The sequence below is a fragment of the Lytechinus pictus genome, chromosome 3, assembly GCF_037042905.1.
Source record: "Lytechinus pictus isolate F3 Inbred chromosome 3, Lp3.0, whole genome shotgun sequence".
Classification (NCBI taxonomy): Eukaryota; Metazoa; Echinodermata; class Echinoidea; order Temnopleuroida; family Toxopneustidae; genus Lytechinus; species Lytechinus pictus.
Window position 1 is genome coordinate 40,510,206 of NC_087247.1, and position 26,220 is coordinate 40,536,425.

The window sequence follows — 26,220 nt, forward strand, 5'->3', positions numbered from 1 at the left end:
TTCCTGAAACATTAAAATCTTTTTATTAATAATAAATACCATCATAAAACATGTGGTTAACATAATACCCACTGTAAGAGTTCATTGTTACACTCCAAATTAATGGAATGAAATTTACATATAGGGCATATTCATTTAAAATCAGTCTTAACATTTTGCATGTCTTTAGTCTGAAATTATGCAAAGCCAGCAGATATTGAAGATATTTATTAGAAATACTTATGCCAAACTTGGACGATGAATATTGATTGCTTTTTGAAAACATTTATTAGATTGATATATATTTGTTTCACCTCGAAAATTTGATTCAAGTGGGCATAAGTCATGTACAAGCAAGTTGGCTGAGTGTTTTGTGTTGAAGCTCTGTGTACGAGAATAATACAAAAATTTAGACTGGTCTGGTTCCGATACACATTCTGCTGCCAATGCTCACCCAGTTAACAATTAAATTCAAACTATTTGACTAAACAAATGGTAGCGAGTATTCTTGGAATTCATCTGGTGTTAGACATTTTACTCAACTTTCATAACCATATGTATAAAAATATCTATTATTCTTGCTTGGAATTCATTTAAGTTTTATTACTTTCACTCAACTGTATGAACAATATCTTGTATTCTTATCTGAAATTCATATGGTATTATAACTTTTACTTAACCTTTAGATCTTTCATTCACCATCATGATCATTTGAACTTGAAATTGGAGTCATAATGGAAGTTTTAAAAAGCCCATGTACTACAACAAATTATATTCAGTATTGATCCAACTGGGCTTGAGGGCAGAAAAAGGGCAGAACATATCCAGCTATCTGATATTACTAAGAAAATATTATTGATCAGGGTTAATTAATTCAATACCCTTAGATGGTAGGAGACACAGCTGGAATAGTGATACAAGGACAACTTCATACATGTAGTTTGTATTTCAGCAGGTAAACCCATATTTGAAGTAGGAAAAACACATTCACATTCCTGCTATGAGCAACTGGTATAGTTCATCCTTGTAAAGACTTTACTTGATGGCTCAGGAATAATCACTGATAAATGAGATGGCAGCGTAATCATTGTTTAGGTACATAAACCTTGGCCATCCTGAAGAAGAACCAGTTCATCTGTGCTTCAATTGATTCAGCACAGTAATCTATGGGTGTCCTAGGTGCTCAATGGATGAAGAAAACACAGCATTCAACAACATTGCACTTTGATAGTTTATCATTCAATAGAGCTAGCATTCATCACCATCCATAGGTAAGGTTGGTGGACTTAAGCCTTGAGTTTGATGCTTTAATGAAAATTCACACAGAATCAGATAAATCACCTAACTCATTTGACTTGACTACATTTTCCCCTTTAATACAAACATAACTGCCAAAGGTCTGTTGTTAGAAGAGGATTTCAAATTGGATGGTCAAGGGTGGACCAAAAGAATTGAGATAGCCAGTTGGTTGTTTATTTCAAATTGCTGGGGTTTCCTTTATAAAGCTGTATGTTCAATATCAATTAAACAGATTTGTAGAAGAACGTTGTCTTGGGTTTGATGTTCAATGGAGATCAGGGGCTCATTTCATAAAGTGTTATAACTATTGTAACTTTGCCATTGATTGCAATAACCATGGTAACAGAACTCAGGAGCCAATCACAATCAAAGTGTTAATGGTATTTACAGTAATGCCAAAGTTGCTACAGCTGTAAGTCTTTATGAAATGAGACCCAGGACAGAGTCAGAATAACAAACTTTCAATACATTTTGGATTTGATAAGGTTTATGATAACTTAATTACAGGTCTGTTCGGTCCATCAGCAGGAGAAATTAACTGTGTTTGGTGCTCACAGGAAATCCAAATCGGTCATTCACAAAGAGTTAGGTGTGAATGAAACCACACTTAAGTTCCAAGTTATCATAAAATGCATCACTGAATTGATCACATATTCTCAGGAGACATGCACCACCACATAATAATCAATGAGATAAAAGGTCATACTTTAATAACTCTTTGTGAACCAACCCTATATTTTGTTAAAATCAGCGACTTTCTTCGGATTCATAGAGGTTTCCGGTCAAATTGTTTATTTCATCAGGGATCCCTAAGGTCCAAAGGTAGAAGAGTGTATCCATGAGTCTGATGTTCAAGGCAAGTCCACAATCAGATCAGTTAGCTCTCCTCTTTATCTGAATTTACAAGATTGTTTTTCAGAAGTGTTAAATTCATAAGTGCTGCTACTGTTGGTTGGTAGAAGATAACCACCTTGGGTTTAGTGTTCAATGGAGCTCCAAACAGATTCATCTTTATGCTGGTGTATGTTGAATGCCTAGTGATGATATCTGCATTCATCAAGATCTGTAGGATGTAATAATAGTCAATATTTAGACCAATGACCATGAGCAATTCAAAAGCTGAAGACGGAAGGGTACGCAAACCATGGAAGATGCTAAAGTTCTTATGTTACAATCATAGAAAATTTACCTGTTTGGTAAGCAAATTCATTGTTTTTAATTCTTAATAATCATAGAGTGGGAAAGGGATGTCTTGATATTTTGTGCCATTATTCTAAAATGCACAGAGAAAATATTACAAAATCATATAATTTTGTTGCATTAAGAAGGAGCTCATGACCCCCAGTAAAAGATCAGTTCTCTATTGACATGTGTTTTGACTAAAAAAATATGATACCATCAGGTCAAACAGATATCCACTTATAGCACACTTCAAATCTCATATGATTTTCCCCATATTTTGGTCTCACTTCGACCAAAGTATATCGATGCGAAATTTGGTAAAAATGAAAAAGGATTTTATTTGAACTGTGGAATGTTCTTAAGTGACACTGTAAAAACAACCTCCTCACAGGAACGATGAGATGGAGAAGAAAAAAAGGATGATTCACCTTGAAGAGATGTAAGCAATCTACTGGAGACATGCAGGACTGGTAATGTTGAAAGATATCACTCTCTTTGATTCCTGGCTTTGATATTATCATCAATCCAACACTACTTAGAAATAAGATGAGTGACTTGATGCTGACTGACCCATCAATGTTCGTCCAGGGATGGCACAGAATGGACACTTGTTCATATTTCCTGTAACAATAACCAATATCCAATGTTATATATCCATGATTGCTCCTGAAAATGAGGGTTAGGCTAGGGATGGAGCCTCTCTGGTTCATAGTTCATATTCACTAATATTGTAATTTGAAAAATTGAAATTATGTAGAATCTCTGCTGAAAATTCTCACTTCACCCTTTACATGCTTGAAATACCACTCCTTATATTATTTAGATTAATGTTGGTTTATTCTGTAAAAATGAGATCTGATCACCCATGTATGTACTGAAAATTGTTCTCAGGCACAAAATTTTAATTATGTAATGACTTGAATAATGTTATGACTTGAATAATGTTATACCCTGAATTTAGGTATTAAAAGGAACTTCATTTATAGAAAACATTAATAACATTAGAAGGGGAAGGGGAGGGGGGTTGCTTCATTTTTTCATTTAAGTTTTCATTTCTCAATCAGTGAAAAATGATTTCTCAATCAGTGAAAAATGATACATCAGTCACTACACTTTTGTTACATATGAATGGCAGAATTTAAGTCCAATATAATTATAAATCATTACATACATTATCAAAAGTTAGTACCAAGACTTTCATGCAGTAATCCAGCAAGCATCCCTAATCCTAGTTTAAATTCATCAAAAACAAAGATGAAAGATGCCGAGTACCTTTAAAGCTAGATTCCAGCTGACAAGGCTGTTAAGGTCTTGTGAATCTTTACTATTACATTAAACATGCTTTGATATGACTTTAATAAGCACATGTATACTTACATTTCAACCGCATCTATCTTTTCCTTCTTGTCACCTTTCTTACGTTTCTTTCCTTTCGATCCTGATGCTTCATCATCTTCAGCTATAGTCTCTGCTAAGCGATTTTTCTCTGATGCCTCTTTGTCACTCTCAAACTCTTCCCCCTCCACTCTACTGTTAATGGAAGCTGCCAGGAGTATCTCATCTGTTGGCACTTGATTTGAGGAGTGAGTTTCACAATGAACATCTTGTTTGTCCCTCATAGAATTATCACCATTCATCGTCCCTTCCTGTGAAATGGATTCTTCTGGTACGTTTGTCTTCTTTGCTGGACTGGGCAAACCACTGTTATCTGGAGGGGTGCTGGTGGTAGGCAATGGTACAATCTTTACTGATTTTAGTAACCACTTCGAAGCATTCTTCTGTGCCACAAGTCTCACAACAGAGGTACCCACTTCTAGGAGCTAAGGTAAGAAAAGAGAACAATTTCTATTACAATATAGTGATATCATTTATAAAAGTGTTTAATAAGCCAGTTCGTAGTTCCACTCTGCGCATGATCAGAAGATTCTGCGCATGATCAGAGGAAGGTCATTTGTACTAAAGTGACATGGTGGTTTAAAATTTAATGAGATAAGCACTAACTTCGATGTCTTGATTATTCATATATTCTTTTGAATTGTGTTTTTCATTCACATCCACAAAAAACAATGCATCCACGAATGACTGGTATATTTCACAGTTTGCCAAGTACATTGTGCAACATCCTCTAATATGCATTCAAAGTAGAAATGCAACAAATACCTTCATAGAGTGTTCATTGATGTGCTATTCTAGTCACCTGGTCTATTCAATTTCTTCATCCCGCTATGTAAGGCATGCATACGTAATATCTTGCTTTGAAATCTGCCTATCTTAATGAAAGAAATGAAAGGTCATTTGACCAAAATTGTCCATGAAGTAACTACGAACTGGTCTATTACTTTACAAATCAAATATATGTATTTAAAGTGAATGATGGAGATATAAATTCACAAAATAAAACCTTTCATGAATTCAGTCATCTAAGCAAAAATCTCAAATTATCATTTAGTCAGTATAAAGGGATTTCCGTAAATATTTTATTCAATTTCAAGAACAAGACACGACCTCTGAGACCTTTGACCATGTGATCCCCAAAATATAATCAGACCATTAACGATAATATGCATACATGAACCAAGTCTATAATTTTTTTTCACAAGAAAAAGGAATTTTCAAGTAATTTAAGACATCTCTAAACTTAGACGTCATGATCCTAAAACCTTACCATATCATTGTCACTTACACATGCAACCATGGGAGTTGGTCACTTAAAATGGTCTTTAGTCAGTATATGCCTATACTCTACTGCACCTAAAGCCAGGCTAATAATAGGAAGCGCTTTGTATCCTCAGGCAAAAAGCGCTATATAAATCCAGCTATTATTATTATCATTATTATTACTCCATCATAAAGGTGCTGAAGTGTTCAAGGAATAAATCATACCGATCACAAGAACTAATTATTTTCAGGTATATGATCTCTGAGACCCTTGATCTTATAACCCCAGAATTCAATCAGATCATCTCCCATTGTGGCTTTGACAATGAATAAAAATAATACAAGAGACCATAGCAAAAATGCGAGAAGCTAAATAAGCATCAATCATTTACATTTACGTTTCACAAGAATGTTTCAATTTGTGAGTTTGAAAACTATAGACCTGCCTTAATTGTAATTTAAATTGATTGCTGGTGTAAGACTTGAGCACCATGTTCATCATGACCATAAACATATCAAGTTAAAGTCAAGTACTTACTAACTGTTCTTGAAGCAAGATCCTCAAACAGCTGAATACTCTGTTCCTTGCATGGTGCGTATTCAGCTGAATGGCATGAAGAAGCCGAGGATAGGTAAGACCTAATGATCCTGCTGCCTTCACAAGTTGGTAGATAGTCAACATTTGTGAATGGTCTTCATGTCTGGATGAAAATATAACAAAAGACACAAGATGTTCTTAGATCCATGGTATATATGTTATAGTAGTAGTAAGTGTGTCCATAGTTTTAAATCATATATCCTCCCCATGAATAGGTAACCAGTTTTGCCCCGCACTCATATTTACCCTTACTCAATGCATTCTCAATCCTCAAACCAGAGGAAGGCCATTCTGCACTTCTTCACTTGCTACTTCCAAGAATTCATTAGTTGTCTCTTCCTCTGATCGCCTACCTCAAACTGAAAGCCCTTCATAAATGTCTACTACTGCTATTGAAAATTGTGACAATGGCTTCAAGAAAACTAACCAATTCATGTATGTGTGTGTGTGTATAAGTGTATTAACCCGTTGTCAGTTTTTGTACAATTTAATAGACTCAGATGCATGATAACAGGGCATTTACAAATAACATGTCTCCCCAATCCAAAATATAACAAGAAATATTATGATTTCTGTTATTTGTCATAAACATTGTTTGCAAGATTTAAACTCATGGACTCAAGTGTATTCTTCAGATTAAAGGAAATATCCAAAGTGTCATGATTGACATCTGAAAATAAATTCTGTGAGCAAATATTAACCACAACTAATAAAATGTAGGGCAAAAAACAGCACATAGCCCACATGCCTTCTCAAACAAATTTATAAACAAACATATATGTGTATGTCATTTCTTCCCTATACTGTTGGTTTCATATTTCCTACACTATACTTTGAGATGGATGGAAGACATCTGTATCTATGTTGTACAACGCCTACTTAGCTTGTTGGGAGGCTGAATGTAAAACACTGGTACCGTTGCACACAAGACGTACCATCCAAAATGTACCGTTGCACGGCTTTAGGAGGTGACGTCACAATACGATTTAATTCATTGCGCTCAGAAAAAGGTGCAATACGCGTATAAGCCTGCTGGCTAAATGCGCAATGCTGCCCAAGGTCATGTGCGCTTATGGGATTTTGCTTTTTGCTTTCAATTTTTTTGCTCCCTTTTCATAGATTACAGCAGGGAAAAACTCTTGATTTTTTTCATATTTTTGCTAAATTCTGATGCGTTGTACAACACAAATAGCGAATATTCTTATTCGTGCAATGGTGCGAGATTTTGCATGAGGTGAAAGAAAGATGCTCTATTCAACTTGGCTAATGCCTCGTTGAATAGAGCATCTTTCTTTCACCTCATGCAAAATCTTGCACCATCGCACTCATGCCTATTCGCTATTTGTATACTGTTCAATGATGGTTGTATTCAATCTGTGTACAATCAGATAGTCTACTTCTAAGATGGTCTATAATACCACATGAGTTGACGTTGTTTGGTCCACTATTATTTTGGTCTAAATGCTGTTTGGTCTACACAACAATTGATCTGATACCCACTCAGTTGAATTATCATTTAGTCTCAAGCCAATTGGTTGAATTTTACACTTTTTCTACTTAAGAAATAAAAAAATATCATTAGAAAATTTATAAATCAAACAGTTCATTTTAATCACACAGACTAAGTGGTGTTAGACCAAGTGGATATTAGATGAAGTGGAAATAAGACAAAGTAGTACATAGACTACATAGCAATTAGACCAAATGGTTAGTAGACAACGGGTTGTAGACGATCTAGGGTTATACCATGTGGGATGAGAAAAAAATGAAAGTATACTGAACGGGTGTAGACCAATCAGGAATTTACCCTTAATACCTGTAATAATGTCAATAACTCACCCTTTGCAAACATCTTCCAGACTCCTACGGGGGTTGTTCATGGTGTACCTGAAGCTTGGTCTGAAATCACTGCTAGTGTGAGGACCAAGAAATGCCACAACTGGTCCACAGGGCTGGTGAATCAATTCACCAAGGGTCTGCAAATATTGTGATGTGGTACTTCTACTAGTTCTAGTCTTGCTTTCTGAATGCCTTGAGGGGTTCATGGACTTTTCCGATGGAACTAGATCCCCTCCATTGGTGCCATTCCTGGATTGGATAGGGGTTTGTTGATTACCATCATCACCTGTCCTTTCATTGTCCATGCTGTTTCCTTCACTTGAAGAAATGCTAGGTTGTGAACTGCCAGTTCTTTGATGGGAAGTGTCCTTTATGCTATGCACTTTATCTTGTTCGTTATGTTCTTGTCTAGAAGGCACATGAAACCTGTCTAGAATACTGATAAGACTTGTGGTCGGTTTCATGAAAACACTACATCTACGGACAATGATGTCCTCGTGGATGTTTTGAGGTTTCTTGGTGTAATCCTGGGTCAGAAACCCTCTCATGGTCAACCAATTAAAGAAAGAGCTAGATTTTGTAGTCCTGGGTGTTCCGTCAGTTGAAGCTGAGATCATAGAAGCCGTGTCATCGACACGCTTGGAATCATCTGGAGGTAATTCTTCTCTTGGAGTCCCCTGAGATGAGTCTTCAGGATTGATTTCATCTTGGCACGTCTCTTGAGTTTGTACTACTTTAGGCATGAAGTAATCATGGTCCAAGGCAAGAGATCGTCTAGCTGCTGATGCTGTATCAAGAGAAACAGGTGCTTGAGATGGCATAGTGGGATTGACACTACTCGCATCCACATTGTTCATCTCCTTCTTCACATCACCCAATAATCGAGGAATCAGTGACTTCATTGCAACCTTCTTATTTCCTTGTTCTAACGTCTGCTGTTTGTCGGCCACTTTCTGACACCATTCTTCATGTGCTGTTCTGACAAATGCTACCTTCTTCCGTCCAGCAGTTTCAACAAGGTGCCTCATCAGCTTCTTTGGAGCTACATTCTCAGTGATTTCTGATGCCTTTCGCTTCCCTTCTCTTGACTTCCCTGAAATACTGTCATCATCCTCCTCCTCAAAGTCAACCTCTTCAACGGCCCTCAACATTTCCTCTTCATGTCTCTTCTGTAGATGTGCTCTCTCACTAGCACTCAGGTCTAATGATATAATTTCCTTCGGAATGTCCACTGAGTCATATGCCTAAATGAAAAATAATGAGTCTTTTTTTACAGGTTGTACGGCTTAGAGATCATAAATATATTCTATTAAACAATAGCTGAAGAAGTATCTTAAATTAAAAATAAAAATGAAAAGAAATCACATTTGTTCATGCTGTTTTTCAAGCCACTTGTTGATTCAGACATGGTTACTTGAAACCTTTCCCTCATCTTAAATCACTCTTAAGTATGTATTCAAAACAAATCCCTGTTGCAAAAAAAGGCAAATAACAATCAAAACTTTTCAACTCCTTTTCATATTTAGGAAGACTACTATCTAACTAAATAGGCTGACTGGAAAGGACAGCTGTTCAGTGTCTTAACAATCAAAATTTAACAATTGGCTTAATAAATGTTCAGTTTGAACAATTGTATGTAATCACATACATGCATTTCTGTTTGTGGTACATGATCACACAGCAAAACAGTTTAAGGGGGTTTTCAAACATCACACCCCAAAATAGTACCATGATTTAGACCATGTGAATGAAGCAATTAAAATGTTTAACTCACCAGTTTCAGAGCTGGAATACACAGTAAACTAGATCTGTTTCCCTTCATTTTGTCTAGTGCCAGAGTAGGTGCAGAACTTTCATCTGAGATTGGGAAAGAAGATAAGATTCTATTTTAAATTGACTCAAAACTAAGTTTTAAAAAAATCATATAGCATATCACCAATAAATTTTATATCTATCAAATGAAATGAAATCATGTGCAAGTGAAGGAAAGGATACATGTGTACATTTGCATAGTGTCTATCAAATACTATTGCAAGCATAAAGTAGACAACAACATGTTGCACAATTATTTTAGGTATAACTCCCCATTATGAAAGATTTACTTTGTTTTATCATGCACCAATCTTAAGGCTGAACTCCCCAATAAGAAAGATTTACTTTGTATTATCACGCACCATTCATAAGGCTGAACTCCCCAATAAGAAAGATTTAATAATCGCTAGAGGGTATTCATTTGTCTCGCAATCTACTATGGTCAACAAGGAAATTCATGATCACTCTCGCAAAAAGTGTTCACTGGCTTTCTAGGAAATTCGTGATCACTCTCGCAAAAAGTGTTCACTAGCTTACAAGTTCACGAGCTTTCGAGTGCCGCTGCAACTCTTTATCAAGTGACGAAAATTATCCGAAAACGTACTCTATTTATACTAATCTCCAGGACCGTACGCACGAACGCGAGAACAATAGGTGGGCATTGATCCGTTGCGTCGGTATGCGGTGCGGCCGGTAATCCGTATATGCAAATAAGCCGGGGGTATATGCAAATACGCCGTGGGTCGGCAATATGCAAATTAGACAAAATTGGCGGGCTCGCTTTGCTTGACTAGCTGAGCGGTCCCTCGTTCGGGGCCGGGAACGATCGGGTCGGCGTGCACTGCCAGGTAAGGGGGTATTGTGCTGTCGGATGGTTCGCATCCAGAAGTCGGGGATGTCGATCCCGCTGTCTCTGTTGAAGTTGTTAGGACAAAGACGTATACTAATAGCCTCCTTAATCCTGCGTGTATACCAATGTCTCTCTTTGGCAATGCAATGTACACCCTCCCAATCTGGGTGGTGTTGCTTCTCCCAAGCATGTTCTGCCACCGCGGATGTGTCGGTTCGCTGTAACCGAACATCGCGCTTGTGTTCAGAAATGCGTTCAACTATCGGTCGGGCTGTTTCTCCGATGTAAGACCCGTCACATCCCTAGCAAGGAATGTTGTATACTACGCCATCACGTCTGTGATCAGGGATAGGGTCTTTGGGGTGTACAAGCTGTTTGTGTAAGGTGGTGTCCGAGCGGAAAACCGTTCGGATACCGTGACCTTCTAATCGGCGTTTAAGTTGTTGTGAGAGGCCATCTATGTATGGCAAGACTGTGCAAGTCTTGAAAACCTTCTGATCCCTTGGTGGTTGTTTTTTCTTGAAAGTGTTCTTGATAAAACGGCGTGGGTAGCCGTTGCTGTACAAGGCGCCACGTATGTGTGCTCTTTCTTTCGGGAGTTCAGGTGGGTGAGTTATGATACGTGCTGCTCTGTCGAACAGGCATTTAACAAGACCCTTCTTGACCGATTTGTCGTGATGAGAATCATATGGTATGTATTGGTCTGTATGAGTGGGCTTGCGGTAGACAGAGGTGGAGAGTTTCCCGCCCTCGTGTCTTTGGACTAGCGTGTCAAGGAATGCTAATTTCCCTCCTTGCTCAGTCTCCAGAGTGAACTGGATGGACGGTTGCTGGCTATTCATGTATGAGAGTAGGCTGTCTGTTTCGGATCTGTTTACGATTATGAAAGTGTCATCGACGTATCTCTTCCACACCCGAGGGTGGCATGTGGAAGGACACTTGGGCAAAGCGTTCTGTTCAAAACCTTCCATATATAGGTTAGCCACAACCGCTGAGACTGGGCTACCCATTGCTGCTCCTTCTGTTTGCTCATAGAAGCAAAGCGAGCCCGCCAATTTTGTCTAATTTGCATATTGCCGACCCACGGCGTATTTGCATATACCCCCGGCTTATTTGCATATACGGATTACCGGCCGCACCGCATACCGACGCAACGGATCAATGCCCACCTATTGTTCTCGCGTTCGTGCGTACGGTCCTGGAGATTAGTATAAATAGAGTACGTTTTCAGATAATTTTCGTCACTTGATAAAGAGTTGCAGCGGCACTCGAAAGCTCGTGAACTTGTAAGCTAGTGAACACTTTTTGCGAGAGTGATCACAAATTTCCTAGAAAGCCAGTGAACACTTTTTGCGAGAGTGATCATGAATTTCCTTGTTGACCATAGTAGATTGCGAGACAAATGAATACCCTCTAGCGATTATTTCAATCCGCAATAATGAACCTATTTAGTATTAAGAAAGATTTAATTTGTATTATCACGCACCAATCTTAAGGCTGAACTCCCCAATAAGAAAGATTTACTTTGTTTTATCAGTCAATAATCCTAGGCTGAACTACATGTACCCATTATGATTACTCTATAACCAATGACAATGAAAGAATTACCTTGTTTCCATGCAACAATGTCATTAAGAGCCATACTTGTTTCATCCAAGACCTTTTCAGGAATACTAGGCACTTTGAAAAGATTGAAGAATGCCTTGGTGAACTGGAAGGACATAGGCATTACATGTAAGGCTCGTTGGGGACTCGACACATCCTGCATACCACGCTGTAAGAAAAACAAACATAATGAATGCAGATAATATATTATATTTTAGGAGAGCACATTGTTCGGGATTGGCAATTAAAAACAAGTGGAGCCCCTCTGGCAGTCTTGCCTGCATTACGCGATTCCATATAACAGCAGTGCTGACTTTAAAAACAACTACTGAATAATTATTCACAAGAAACACCATTCATATGATAATAAAATATTATATTCCCTGACCCTGACCTTGATCATGTGAACTGAAACTGTCACAGAATATTCAATGATACTTGATAACTCTTATTTCAAGAACTAGATACATAAACTGTCAAAAGGTTATGATGGCAATTCAACAAATACCCCCAACATGGCCACAGTTCGATGACACTGAATGACCTTTGACCTTGGTTATGTGATGTAAAACTCACACAGGATGTTCAATTATAATTGATTGCTCCTATGTCCAACTTTCATGAACAAGATCCATAAAGCTTCAAAGTTATCATGGCAATTTAAGGACGTCCCACAGTTATGTTTGTGCGCATCATGATCTGCGCATATTTTACACTCTGCGCGCTGACGTCACAATGGATGAACTGGTGATTAATCAGCTGTAGGTAATATGAGCTGATTTTTCTCCTTATCTGCACTAACTGCAGATCCGATGTGTTATTTCATGAAGCTAATAAACTGGAATTATTCCATGGACCATTTTTTAAAATTCCTCTACAATTTCAAAATAGTTTCTCTGTAGTGCCGCAAAGTATGATGAATATGATCCCGAGTTTGAATAAATGGAAAAGTGGTTCGGAATTTTTCCTCACATAGATACAAAGCTTTTGGCGCGTTTTGGGGTGTTTTAAGAAGCAAATTTGCTCTAATAAGAGTGCTGATAGTTTGAAAACAAGCACATGAACCCATATTTTTTAATGTTTGCACCTCTTAGGTATACCTTCCTCTACAACTTTGCAAAGTTTGGTGAAAATGACATGGGTTTTGACTAAAGTGCAGCATTTCTTTTACTTCTCAAGTTTGTTATTGAAATTTGAAATTTTTGAGGTTGAGTATCTTTCCCGCAATTTCTAAGAACTGAAAGTGTTGTTAGACTTCAATGAGCAAACAATGGACAGCAATATAAATCAATTATCCATCTTACGGATACAATTATTAATCATATTGCAAAATTTGATGAAATCTTTATAGATTTTGACTGATTAATAGAGCTTTAAACTCATTGTTTAAAATTGCCAAGTTCTTTTGGATGCGCAATTCTTAAGAACATCATCCATTTGGGGTTAACTTTGAAGCTCTATAGCAAAAATCAAGCACATGGACCCATGTAAATTTTTGTATATTTGAAATATTCAGGTGCTAAAGTATCTATGTGCAAAGTATGATGAAAATGACATGGATTTTCAATGTTTGGGAGCAAGACTACGGAACCATTCGCATTTTAGACGGTATTAACAGACTTTTGCTTGTTTTCGGCGCATTTTGGGCTGTTTCAAGCCAACCCGCAATGCTTTGGACACTGATAATTTGAAAATGAGCACATGGACCCCATTGTTTAAATATCTTAACTTCTTCAGAATATATTCCTCTACAAATCTAGAGTATGATGAAAATGACATGGATTTTGAATGTTTGGGATCAGGACTAAGGAACCATTCGTATTTTAGACATTTTGGACGGTATTAGACTTTTGCCCGAACGGTTTTAGGCGCATTATAGACTGTTTCAAGCCAACTCGCAACAATTTAGGCACTGATAGTTTGATAACGAGCACATGGAGCCCATACTTTAAATATTCTAATGCCTTTAGAATTTATTCCTCTACAAATCTAGAGAGTATGATGAAAATGACATGGATTTTGAATGTTTGGGAGCAGAACTACGGAACCATTCATATTTTAGACATTTTGGACGGTATTATCTGACTGTTACTTGTTTTTGGCGCATTTTGGGCTATTTCAAGCCAACTCGTAACAGTTTAGACACTGATAGTTTAAAAACGAGTACATGGACCCCATGTTTTTAATATATTTTAACGTCATCAGAATATATTTCTCTGCAAATCTAGAGAGTATGATGAAAATGACATGGATTTTGAGTGTTTGGGAGCAGAACTATGGAATCATTCATATTTTAGACATTTCGGACAGTATTATAAGACTTGTGCTTGTTTTCGGCGCATTTTGGGCTGTTTCAAGCCAACTCGCAACAGTTTAGACACTGATAGTTTAAAAACAAGCACATGGACCCCATATTTTTTATATTTTAATTACTTTAGAACATATTCCTCTACAAATCTAGAGAGTATGATGAAAATGACATGGATTTTGAATGTTTGGGAGCGAAATATGGAACGATTTGCATTTTAGACGATATTATTAGACTTTTGCACGTTTTGGGCGCATTTTCAGCGATTTTCATGCCAACTCGCATCACTTTGGACACCAATAGTTTAAAAACGAGCACATGGACCCCATATTTTTAATATTCTAATGTCTTTAGAATATATTCTTTTACAAATCTAGAGAGTATGATGAAAATGACATGGATTTTGAATGTTAGGGAGCAAAACTACAGAACCATTTGCATTTTAGAGGGTATAGACTTTTGCACGTTTTCGGCGCATTTTTGGTGGATTTCAATATTTTCAAGCCAACTCGCAACACTTTGGACACTGATAGTTTAAAAACGAGCACATGGACCCCATATTTTTGATATTTTAATGCCTTTAGAATGTCTTCCTCTACAAATCTAGAGAGTATGATGAAAATGACATGGATTTTGAATATTAGGGAGCAAAACTACGGAACCATTCGCATTTGAGACGGTATTATTAGACTTTTGCACGTTTTCGGCGCATTTTAGGTGGATTTTAATATTTTCAAGTCAACTCGCAACACTTTGGACACTGATAGTTTAAAAACGAGCACATGGACCCCATATTTTCAATATTTTAATTCCTTTAGAATATATTCCTCTACAAATCTAGAGAGTATGATGAAAATGACATGGATTTTGAATGTTTGGGAGCGAAATATGGAAGCAATTGCATTTTAGACGATATTATTAGACTTTTGCATGTTTTGGGCGCATTTTCTGCGATTTTCATGTCAACTCGCATCACTTTGGACACTCATAGTTAAAAAACGAGCACATGGACCCCATATTTTTTACTTTCCTACACCTTCGATATGCATTCCTCTACAAATTAGCAGAATTTTATGAAAATGACATGGATTTTGAAAAAAGTGCAGCGTACAAAATACTTTTTTAATTTTTGAGTAGATTCACGTCTTTGAAGATTTGCTTTTTTCCAAGTTTTTGCACCATTCTTGCCAAATGAGGGCGCTGCTGACTCCAAATAGATATAGTTTTACCAGTTAAAAGGCTTTCTCTTTCTTTGGTATACACTTTGTTATATATCTAGAAAATTTGATGAAGTTTGATGCGATATCCTCTGAGTAAAGATGATTTAAACTCATTTGGTGAATTCGTGAGGTCTAAGAGAGGCAAAATTCTTTTGATTGCGCAAGATTGCATATCATTCAAATACGGCGACTTTGAAGACCCGTAGAAAAAAAGTAAGCACATGAACCTATATTATTTTTTGCATTTTCATAATGCATAGATACCAAAGTAACTCTCTGCAAAATTTTGTGAAAATGACATGGACTTCATTTCAACTGTGGAACGTCCTTAATTTAACAAATACCCCCACCATGGTCACATGGTCAAAGTTCATTGACCCTAAATGACCTTTGACCTTGGTTGTAAGACCTGACCCGAATTTCAAGCAGGATGTTTAGTGATACACCATTACCCTTATGTCCAAGTTTCATGAACTAGATCCACAAACTTTTCGAGTGATGCCAACATTTCAAAAACTTAACCTTGGTTAAGATTTTGAGGTTGATTTCACAATTCTAATTAATTATTCCTTTGTTTTGATATCTAATATATGAAATAGCTTGAATCCAGATCTCTAAGGACAATACGGTGGTTCTAGTGGTTATGACACAGGTCTAGTAATCCAGAGGTCATAGGTTCGAATCCCGTGTGGTGGACATCACACAGCACTTGCGTGTGTTACCCTTGTGGTGCTGTCGGAGAGAAAAAAAGAATATCTTATTTCTTGTCTTTATTCCCCGACAATTTAATTATTCTTTTTAAAGCTAGTTAGCTGTAGTATAATTAGGCATTTGATACAAAAGTAACACTTACATTCCTACCCGTAAAGCCTTGGCTTTTGAGGGTATCTACCGCCCTTTGTAGTTGCTTTGTATCATATTGCTTCAAAGCATAGTAGATCTGTTTCATCTCTCCCTGTCTGAAGTGATGTGATAGCAGTGATATCTATAAAATGAAATGAAATCATTTGCAAGTGAGGGTACAGATACATATGCATTTTTATAATGTGTCTACCAAACAATTTTGCAAGCTCAAACTAGTTGAGTAAAAAAAAAATGCACAATTTTTAAAAATAATTTTCTGTGAGCCTAATGTGAATGAACTTTAATACTTGTCAACATTCTTAATTTAGATACATCTATAGATAAATTTACAAATAAAAGATAAAAAAATAAAACATGAAATTTTGTATGTACTTGAATGAATGACAAGTACATGTACAGGTGTAAGAGTAATATCTATGCTGGCATGAGTAGAGGAATGATATGGCTTTTGAATTTCTGAAACATATTTAGATGCACAGATTTTATTATACAACAGTATATATTTTCTACACAACTTCAAGGTCAAATGGACAGACATGCATTGATTTAACAATACAAATCATTATGTAATTTTCAAGATATAACAATTAAAAAAAGAATATTTGACTGAAATCCTTGCAATTTTTACCAAAACCTTATCATTCTTTTTAGAACTTGCTTGGGAAATTATATCTTGAAAGAAATAAAACCATTAACTACTGAATGATGCAATTCCATTTTTATGACTTACTAGTACAACTGTGAAAAGGAGATTGTGTGTGATATCTTCTTCTGACTTGACATCCATGGATTCAATATCTTTCATTGCAACAGGAACATTGCTGTTTATCAAATCATAGTTCAGATAGAGCTCCTCCAAAGTTGAAGGTATTGCTAAAATGGTATCCTTACTTTGGGACCTGTATACAGGATATAATTTGTTTTCATAACTGGACTGAACTCTCTTAAAAAAGCTCATTACAATCTTGATCTGTTGAAAATGAGACAATAGTAGACTAGCGTAGACATCAAATGCATCATTATCCAGGGCCCTTTTCTATTACAAAAAGTTGTCACTGACTCAAATTAAGCATCAACTTCCATTCTCACAAAGTAAATATTTGAGTTTGATCTCAAATGGTTAAAAATAACACTGAAGCAACAAAACGAGTAAGAACAATGGAAATCTCACAATCTTAATGAGTCAATCGGTTTTACATATTCTTACAGGAATTATAGGGGAGCCGGATTCATCAGTTTTACTCATTTGAAATTCATGATGACATACATATAAGCGTTTTATAAGAAGTAATGTGTAACTTCAAAATTTAAAGAACTCATTATTTTTCAGACAATTTTGATCAAAATTTTAGTGTTATTGGTTGTTTTAAGTCACTCGATTAATTCAGTTCAATTAAATTTTATGCCAGAGTGACTCTTTATGGTTTTATGAATACGAAAGCAAATATCAAGTGAACATTTAAACCCTAAAAGGACTGGGGGGGCCATGATGGCCCCCCTCGACGCTTTGCGCGATGTTTCCGAAACGCAAAAAGATGGCGCCTAAGAATTTTTTCTTTCAAGTCTCGAGCAACTTTTGAGACCAAATTTGCAACATAGGGGTATAGCATTGCTACGTCACATGACTTTTTACGAGACAATGTCATGCCGAAAATAGCTCATTTTTCTACTTTGTGTACAAAGTCTATGGGAGATGAAATTCATAAAAAGGTGATTATTTTTCCTTCTAATTGGTCTGCTTAATTAATTTAAGGTTTAATTTAATTGTTGAATGGTCTTTAATAATTTCCATTGAAAAAAACAATGAAAAACAAAGAAATACATAAGAAATTCCAAAAACAAAGAAATACATAAGGAAAAAATTGGCTTTCGCAATTTTTTATCTTTTTAAAAACCTTTAAATTAATTTACAAAGATGAGATCTGCAAAAAAAGAAGAAAATCTGAAGTGAAATTGGGAGTTAAATATGCAAATGTTTTTCATGAATAAATTTGCATATTTTATTCATAATGAATAAAAAATAATTATTTTCAGAATTTTTTGTATACTATCTTGTAGTTTATGTGGTAAGGAATGTGTGTGCCAAATTTTGGCGTGATCGCGTGAACGGCGGCTGAGATAAAAAGGGGGGGCCATCATGCCCCCCCTCCAGTCCTCAATACATCTCAAATAGCCCAGTCCTATTAGGGTTAAGGGAATAAACAGTATAAAAAATATCAATTTTGCTTGAAATTTGAGCTCTTTAAGAAAAACCACTCAATACTTGAGTATTGAAAATAAGACGTTTACTCACTCAAACTTCTTGCTAAGTACCATACAGAGGTCTCTGAATTCTTTGCGTCGTACAGCCTCATTACTAAAGGTTTTATCCCCTGACATGAACTTTGACATGATTTCCTGCAGGTCAAAGGTTCAAGAATTATACATAGATCCAATAAATTTAATATGAATTCAAGGGCAACATGGAGGAGGCCTAAGTAGTTTTTTTTTAATAGTCAGTATTGAAAATGACTGGTTGATAGTGGAGTAATAAAGAAGAAAGCTAAAAGGCAAGAAATAGAAAGATGAAAGTAAGAAGTATATTTTGTTATATATGATGTAGTCCGTTAAAATGACTGTAAACAAGATGAAAATGAAGACTTTAAGTAGAAGAGAATTTAGTTTAAAAGTCCCTGTAGCATTGGGTAGATGAGTAGGGATGTTGAGACGGGCAGTATAGAGGAGAAAATGAGCTATGAAGATTAGATAAGCGGTAAAGCTTCAATATGTTGAGGAGTTTTGATGTTCCGGACAGCTTGACTGTCTGTTACCAAGAGTTCAATGACATTTTAAGGACATTCCACAATTAAAATGAAGTCATTTTCAACTGCAGAGTATAATACTTTGATACTATGAGGGCCAAATGTGTAACAAATGATATAGGACAATATGCTTATCTTTGGATGGCATGCCAAATGAAGTAATCAGGGCAAAACTATTTGTTAAAAGTATAATAAAAAGGAGAACATTACCAAGTCTGCATGGATGTCAGCTAAGCAGACAGTGAAGTTTGACATGTTGGTGTCATTTTTAAGAAGAACTCTTATCCGACGAGCACATGATTCCGATGTCTTATCGCAGGATTCCTGCAAGACAAAAAGCCCTCAATATGACAGATATTTCCATAGATCAGCTTTTAGGTTAATGCCAACTTGCCAGCATTGGTCTTTTCAATGTTCTTTAATTTTTATTGCATTTATATACGTATGTTTCTCTGTTTTGTTTCATTGTCACTACTTTTTCTTCTCTATGTAATGCACTTTGTATCTTTTTATAAAAGGCACAATTAAAATGTTGTTTCTTTATTATTTTGATCAAAACAATGAAAATATTAATTACTTGGTTCTTTTGTAGCATACGGCATGATATCATGTCCCAATTAATGTGTATCTGCTGATGACAATGATTCTTCTGAATTAATATAACTAAAAATAGATTGAGATTAAATATACAGATTCAATCACATCTAGCTAGGCACTCAGAACATAGATCAGAGAAGAATGATTGTTAGTCTCATTATTAGAAGAAGGAGTATAATCATTCTTAACTTTATTAAAATTATTATCAAAATTACTATTACCATTCATATGATTATTCTTGACATCATTATGAATGTTTCGAATAAAAATAATATCCCCTAAACAAACATAAAAGTCCTTTTACCATCATAATGAGCTGGATAAAAGAAATGTAAAATAAGAGTATAGAATTGATTTCCTACCTCAAGATTTTCCCGAAGCAAATCACGAACTTCAGACATATGCACATAATGCTTCAATGAGCCACACTTTGTAACCTTGACTTTCAAAAAGCGAAGAGCCAAACCACATAAAAGAAGCTGCAATACCAAGATAGAGAGATAGAGAGAGAAACAAAAACTTTATTAAATAACAAAGAGGAATTGAATTATGATGAAGTCACGAACATTAATGATTTGTCCACAAAACTTTGGACCTTTTGGGACTTGAGACTTTGAGACAATGGACATTTATTAGCATTGACAATGTGATTTGTCTCACAACATACAGGCATTCTGAAAAATATTGCTGAATATTGCTACTGAAGAAGCAATGAACATTATTCTACTCACTAAATTGTCTTCTCTTGCACTCCACTTGACCCTCCTAAGAATCTTCGTCTGTTTTGCTTGCATATCTGTCTCATCATAGATATGGAGATCATGAGCAAGGTGACTCCTTGGTGTTCTCTTTGGTCCTGTTTTCTTTTGTCCTTTGCTTTTCTTGTTTGCTTTCTCTATCCTGTTTTTGTCTGTTTCTCCTTCCACCAGGTCTGCATCTGATCCAACTTTCTTCTGTTCCTCGCTTCTCTGGATTATTTTCTTTACCTTGCTTCCTCCTGCTGTTTCTCCAGCATCTGTTGGTCCAGAATCTGATGCAACTTTCTTCTGCTCTTTGCTTCTCTCATCAGCTTTCTCTGCAATGCGTTGGTCTGATAAAGCTCTTTCCAAAAAGCCTGTATCAGCTGGTTCTGGAACTGAAACATCGTTCTTTACTTGTGGTTTATCTGGTGTTGGTTTGGCTTTCTGGCGCTTTCGCTTTTGACCTTTGCCACCTGCCGTTGCCTTCTTATGCTCCACGGCCAATACTTTCATCACTTTCCCTCTTTCTTTGCGCTTGGCTCCTCCTCCCTCTGAAGCAAGGTCTTGCACTGAGCAAAGAAAAAAAAAATGGTTTACATGATTTTATCCAAAATGAATTGAAGGGAAAATAAAGGTGAGAAATTCAGCTACAGAAATAGATAACACCAAAATAACAAGGCAAACGCCAAGCGTTGTCTCGCCTGCATATTGCAGTCATGAAGAGACTGCATGTCAAAACTATGCTATATGACTTCTGAGGCTGTCAGCAGTTTAGTGGGTGAATTGTGGTTCTGACAGTTTACATATGCATTAATGGTATAGGCCTACTTTATCCCTAGAAAATCAGATAACACTAAGAATGCTGTTAATACTATGAAGCTCCAATTATTTCCATGCAAGTAAGGAAATGAATGTTAGTGAAAAAGAATGTAATTAATAATAATGTGAGTAAAATTGTAGAATTAAATTAATTATTAAGGTGTTATGGCAAACTTATTGTTTGAAAAAATGGAGGAAAGGTTGTGCATGAAAGATAAATATAAAAACTTATTGTGTGTGATTTTTAGCCATCTTGCCTTCACTTTAGCAGTACGGTTTTCTAAATTGATCTGTGTGCATATGATAAGTAAATGATGCAAAAAAAGTGAAGTACTACAAGATAAAATAAGTAATAGGGTATGAGTAGGAAGTTTGAAAGAGTGCAGTTTTTTATAAGCACATTTTGACTAAAGGCTATGATAGATGTGAGGGCAAAATGTCCTGCACCTTCAAGAGATGGACCTCTGTTATGAGTTTGGCGATCCCACCTTGAAGCTATAGAAAGTTATTGTGTGTACAACACAGCACAGTGCCAGTCATGGAAAGTTCATTGACCTTTGACCTTAATCAAATTCAACTCACATTTGAACTTGACCTGCACCTTCAAGAGATGGACCTCTTGTATGAATTTGGCAATCCTACCTCGAAGATATAAAAAGTTATTATGTGTACAATACAGCAGTGCCAGTCATGGAAAGTTCATTGACCTTTGACCTTAATCAAATTCAACTCACATTCGAACTTGACCTGCACCTTCAAAAGATGGACCTCTTGTATGAATTTGGCAATCCTACCTCGAAGATATAGAAAGTTATTGTGTGTACAGCACAGCACAGTGCCAGTCATGGAAAGTTCATTGACCTTTGACCTTATTCGAATTCGGCTCACATTTGAACTTGACCTGTGCCTTCAGGAGATGGACCTCTGGTATGAATTTGGTGATCCCACCTCGAAGATATAGAAAGTTATTATGTGTACAACATAGCACAGTGCCAGTCATGGAAAGTTCATTGACCTTTGACCTTATTCAAATTCGACTCATATTCGAACTTGACCTGTGCCTTCAGGAGATGGACCTCTGTTATGAATTTGGCGATCTCACCTCGAAGCTTTAGAAAGTTATTGTGTGTACAACACAGCACAGTGCCAGTCATGGAAAGTTCATTGACCTTTGACCTTTTTCAAATTCGACTCATATTCGAACTTGACCTGTGCCTTCAGGAGATGGACCTCTGGTATGAATTTGGTGATCCTACCTCGAAGCTATAGAAAGTTATTGGGTGTACAACACAATTGTTGACGACGACGCCGAAAATAGTGATACCTATGTCTCGCTCCGCTACGCAGGCGAGACAAAAATGAACATTTATTATAAATAATAATAATATAGGATTTGTATAGCGCACGTATCCACCTTTCTAGGTGCTCAAGGCGCTCCTATATACCCCAGCTAAGCTAGTCTACCGATTCCGGTGCACACAGCTTTTTGAGGAATTACTTCCTGCCGATACCCATTTACCTAACCTGGGTTGAGTGCAGCACAGTGTAGATAAATTTCTTACTGAAGGAAAACATGCCATGGCTAGGAATCGAAACCCACGAACCCAGGACCCAAATACCCCGAACACGGCCAAAGTTCATTGACCTTAAATGACCATGTTCTTGGTCATGTGACCTGATACACGCACAGAATATTCAGGGATACATGGATACTCTTATGTCCAAGTTTCATGAACTAGATCCATAAAATTTTAAAGTTATAATGACAATCCCACAAATACCCCCAATATTATCAACGTTTGTTGACCCTAAATGACCTTTGACCTTGATCATGTGACCTGAAACTGGTACAGGATGTTCAGGGATATTTAATTGCTCTTATGTCTAAGTTTCATATACTAGATCCATAAAATTTTAAAGTTATGACAATTCCATAAATACCCCCAACATGGCCAAAGTTCATTGACCCTAAGTGACCTCTGACATAGGTCATGTGACTTGAAACTCAGGCAGGGTGTTCAGTAATACTTGATTACCCTTATGTCCAAGTTTCATAAACTAGGTCCATACATTTCCTAAGTTATGATGACATTTAAAAAACTTAACCTTGATTAAGATGATGAACTCATTATTTCATTACAAAATTTTGAATCACGGGAAAGAAAAACAAATCTTGCCATTCAGATGTGAATTTCGAATTAATCTGTTATAATTTTTTACAACATCAAAACACAATTTTATCTCTAAATGCATGTACTATCAGTATTAATTTATCAGTTAATCTATATCATGATATAATAAGTGTATTTATGGATTGTATGCTCATCTCTTGCGGCCAGTTAACTAAAATAATGTACACCTTATACTGAATAATTCAAATCTACCAGGATCTATAATAGTAGAAATTCTCATTGTTACACTCACACACACACTTTCTCTCCCCCCCTCTCTCTCTCTTTCTCTTTTTTTCTTTTCTTTATTTCCATCTCTTCCATGCTAATTTATGGTTAGTCAGAATTCCTTGTTTTCATGTTATTTGGCCGCATGTATTTTCAATTTTGGTTTATCATGATGGGGATGAATGTCATAATTTAATACATGCGCCCCCAACATGATAAACAACATTTCTATGTGTTTTGATATTTCTTATGTAGAATTAGTGTAAATTGAGCTTTTTTCATTTTTGTATTTTTATGTAAAAATTAATGATTGTAAAGGGTTATGCAATTCGGCTTTTCAGCCGCTATAGATACCCTTGTTGAAATAAACCGTTTTAAATAAATAAATGAATAAAAGGATTTCAAAGTTGACAACGCTGCTGCCGCCGCCGCTGTCGGAAAAGCGGCACCTATTGTCTAGCTCTGCTATGCAGGCGAGACAAAAATGGGCAAAACATAATATTGTGGAATTATAGTATATACATACATTATTACATGACTAGATAACAATTTAGTGATCAAAAATAGAAATTAATGATTTTATAAGGATTCAATCAAAATGAAAATATAACTTTCCATATTTCTGGTGCAAAATATGAACATCATTCAAAATTCAGTAAAACTATCAACAAAACATTGTACTCTTTCTACTATTTGACATGATTAATCGTGCAAATTCAATACCTTGATAAAAATAGAAGGGATTTCATTTTTTTTTCAATCAGGCTTTGAAAAGTGTTCATTTTTAGAGTTCTAGCAATCATACAAAAAAAAAAAACCTACATATTTATGTCCATTCATAAATCATAATGAACCATGGCTTTCAGTGAAGCAACGTATTGTCTTTAAGATTATGACCATTGTTTTCAAGATTGTCCATAATGAAGCTCCACACTACATGAAATCTCTCATCCGCCTACATCAGTCAGAACGTCCCGGGCTTTGCTCGAGTACGGACATTACTCTACTCCATATTCCACGGACAAATACTAAAGCAGGTGACAATGCTTTTCAGACATGTGCCCCAAGACTCTGGAATGACCTTCCAAGATATATGCGACTTTCTCCTTCTTTGGAAGTATTTAAGAAACATCTCAAGACTCTGCTTTTTTAATCAATAATATTTACATGTATTAGTTATTATAATTTTCTATTGTGTAAAGCGCTGTGAAACGATGATATATTGTAAGAGCGCTATATAAATGAACATATTATTATTATTATTATTATTAACCATATGGACTTGTTTGGAACATTTTTATATCTTACCTTTCTCTTTAGCTTCTTTTTTTATTTCTGATTTCACCAAAACCTTTCCTGTTTTTTTCTTTGGTTTATGACATTTAATCCTGTCCCAGTTACTACAACGGTGCCTAAAAAATAAAAGAAAAAGTTCAAATGATAAAAATGACAATAATAATGGACTATATGTTTTACTTTTAAGCCTTTCTCTAATTAATGTATCAACTTCACTTTTCATATTATGTGTAAAGGGATACTCCTTCCTTATATCTAAATCAATCTTAAGTAAATTTCACTGAGCAAAATGCTAAAATTTCATCAAAATCTGATAACAAATAGTAAAGTTATTTAATATTGAAGTTTAGCAATATTATGTGAAAACAGTTATATGCACATCGTCATGAATATTCATTTGGTGGGCTGATGATGTCATTTCCCCACTTTCATTTTTTTAATGTTATCACATGAAATCATAAATATTTTATATTTTCATACATGTGTGTATATGTCTCCCTCATAATAAAATAGGTTAGAATAATGAATATCTAATGCATTAAATCAAGTGTCAATCCAAGTTTTTTTAATTCTTGGAGGAAAAAATGCGAATAAACATAATTTCATAAATTGTTATAAAAATAGAACAAGTGGGGATATGACATCATCAGTTTGCTCATTGAATATTCATGAAGACATGCAGAGAACTGTTTTATCTTTGTTATCCCTTTTCCAATTTTGATAAATTTTCAGTGTTGTTATGATTGTCTGACCAGTTTTGGGTAGCCGAAATATGGGACACTTCGAGGTCATAACAATGGCGTGATGAGTAAAAAAATTTAATGGGGCAGACATGGCGTAAGAGGCAGAATTTTTAAAAAGCTGTGAGTGAGCAAAACGAGCTAGCGAAAAAAAAAAATTTGACACAACATTCAGAAAATGATATAACATTTAACCCTTTTTTTCTTCTTTCCTTTTTTCCTTTTTTCTTAGTGCTGAAAATTTTTGGGACCCATGGTCTCAAGCCCTCCCCTATCTGTATATCAGTGGGTAATAAAGAATATTATGTATATAACTTCAAATTCTACCTCTTTGGCCGGGCTACCGCCCCTTTTAAAATAGTAAAATTGAATTGAATTGCCAAAAATAATTTCAAACAGATATGAACTGAGATACACTTTATTCATGATCACTTTACGTAATTGTTTACAATAACAATAGTAACTAGAAATGCTTGGCGGGTTGCCCAGCCGAGCACATGTATCCCCCGAACCCACCACCGCATGATCCATCATTGCGAAATATAGAACTCACACAGAAATTTGACAAATAAATACAATTATCATGGCAACAATGACCCTGCCCACATTTTGCC

At 35.8% G+C, this 26,220-nt stretch overlaps 1 protein-coding gene across 2 annotated transcripts in view; it reads right to left on the bottom strand.

Moving 5' to 3' along the window:
- LOC129255616 (general transcription factor 3C polypeptide 1-like) overlaps positions 1-26,220 on the bottom strand; it is a 61,166-nt gene continuing 34,946 nt past the window's right edge. For both annotated transcript variants that reach the window (XM_064097053.1, XM_064097052.1), the window contains exons 22-35: positions 24,879-24,982; positions 20,344-20,921; positions 19,975-20,091; positions 19,226-19,339; positions 18,508-18,611; positions 16,945-17,113; positions 16,204-16,335; positions 11,826-11,991; positions 9,330-9,412; positions 7,556-8,799; positions 5,657-5,819; positions 3,838-4,280; positions 2,889-3,081; positions 1-2,341 (exon numbers count right to left, since the gene is read on the bottom strand). In XM_064097053.1, the coding sequence (XP_063953123.1) occupies positions 2,156-2,341; positions 2,889-3,081; positions 3,838-4,280; positions 5,657-5,819; positions 7,556-8,799; positions 9,330-9,412; positions 11,826-11,991; positions 16,204-16,335; positions 16,945-17,113; positions 18,508-18,611; positions 19,226-19,339; positions 19,975-20,091; positions 20,344-20,921; positions 24,879-24,982 (3,796 nt within the window). In that variant the 3' untranslated portion in view covers positions 1-2,155. The remainder of the gene's footprint in view (positions 2,342-2,888; positions 3,082-3,837; positions 4,281-5,656; positions 5,820-7,555; positions 8,800-9,329; positions 9,413-11,825; positions 11,992-16,203; positions 16,336-16,944; positions 17,114-18,507; positions 18,612-19,225; positions 19,340-19,974; positions 20,092-20,343; positions 20,922-24,878; positions 24,983-26,220) is intronic.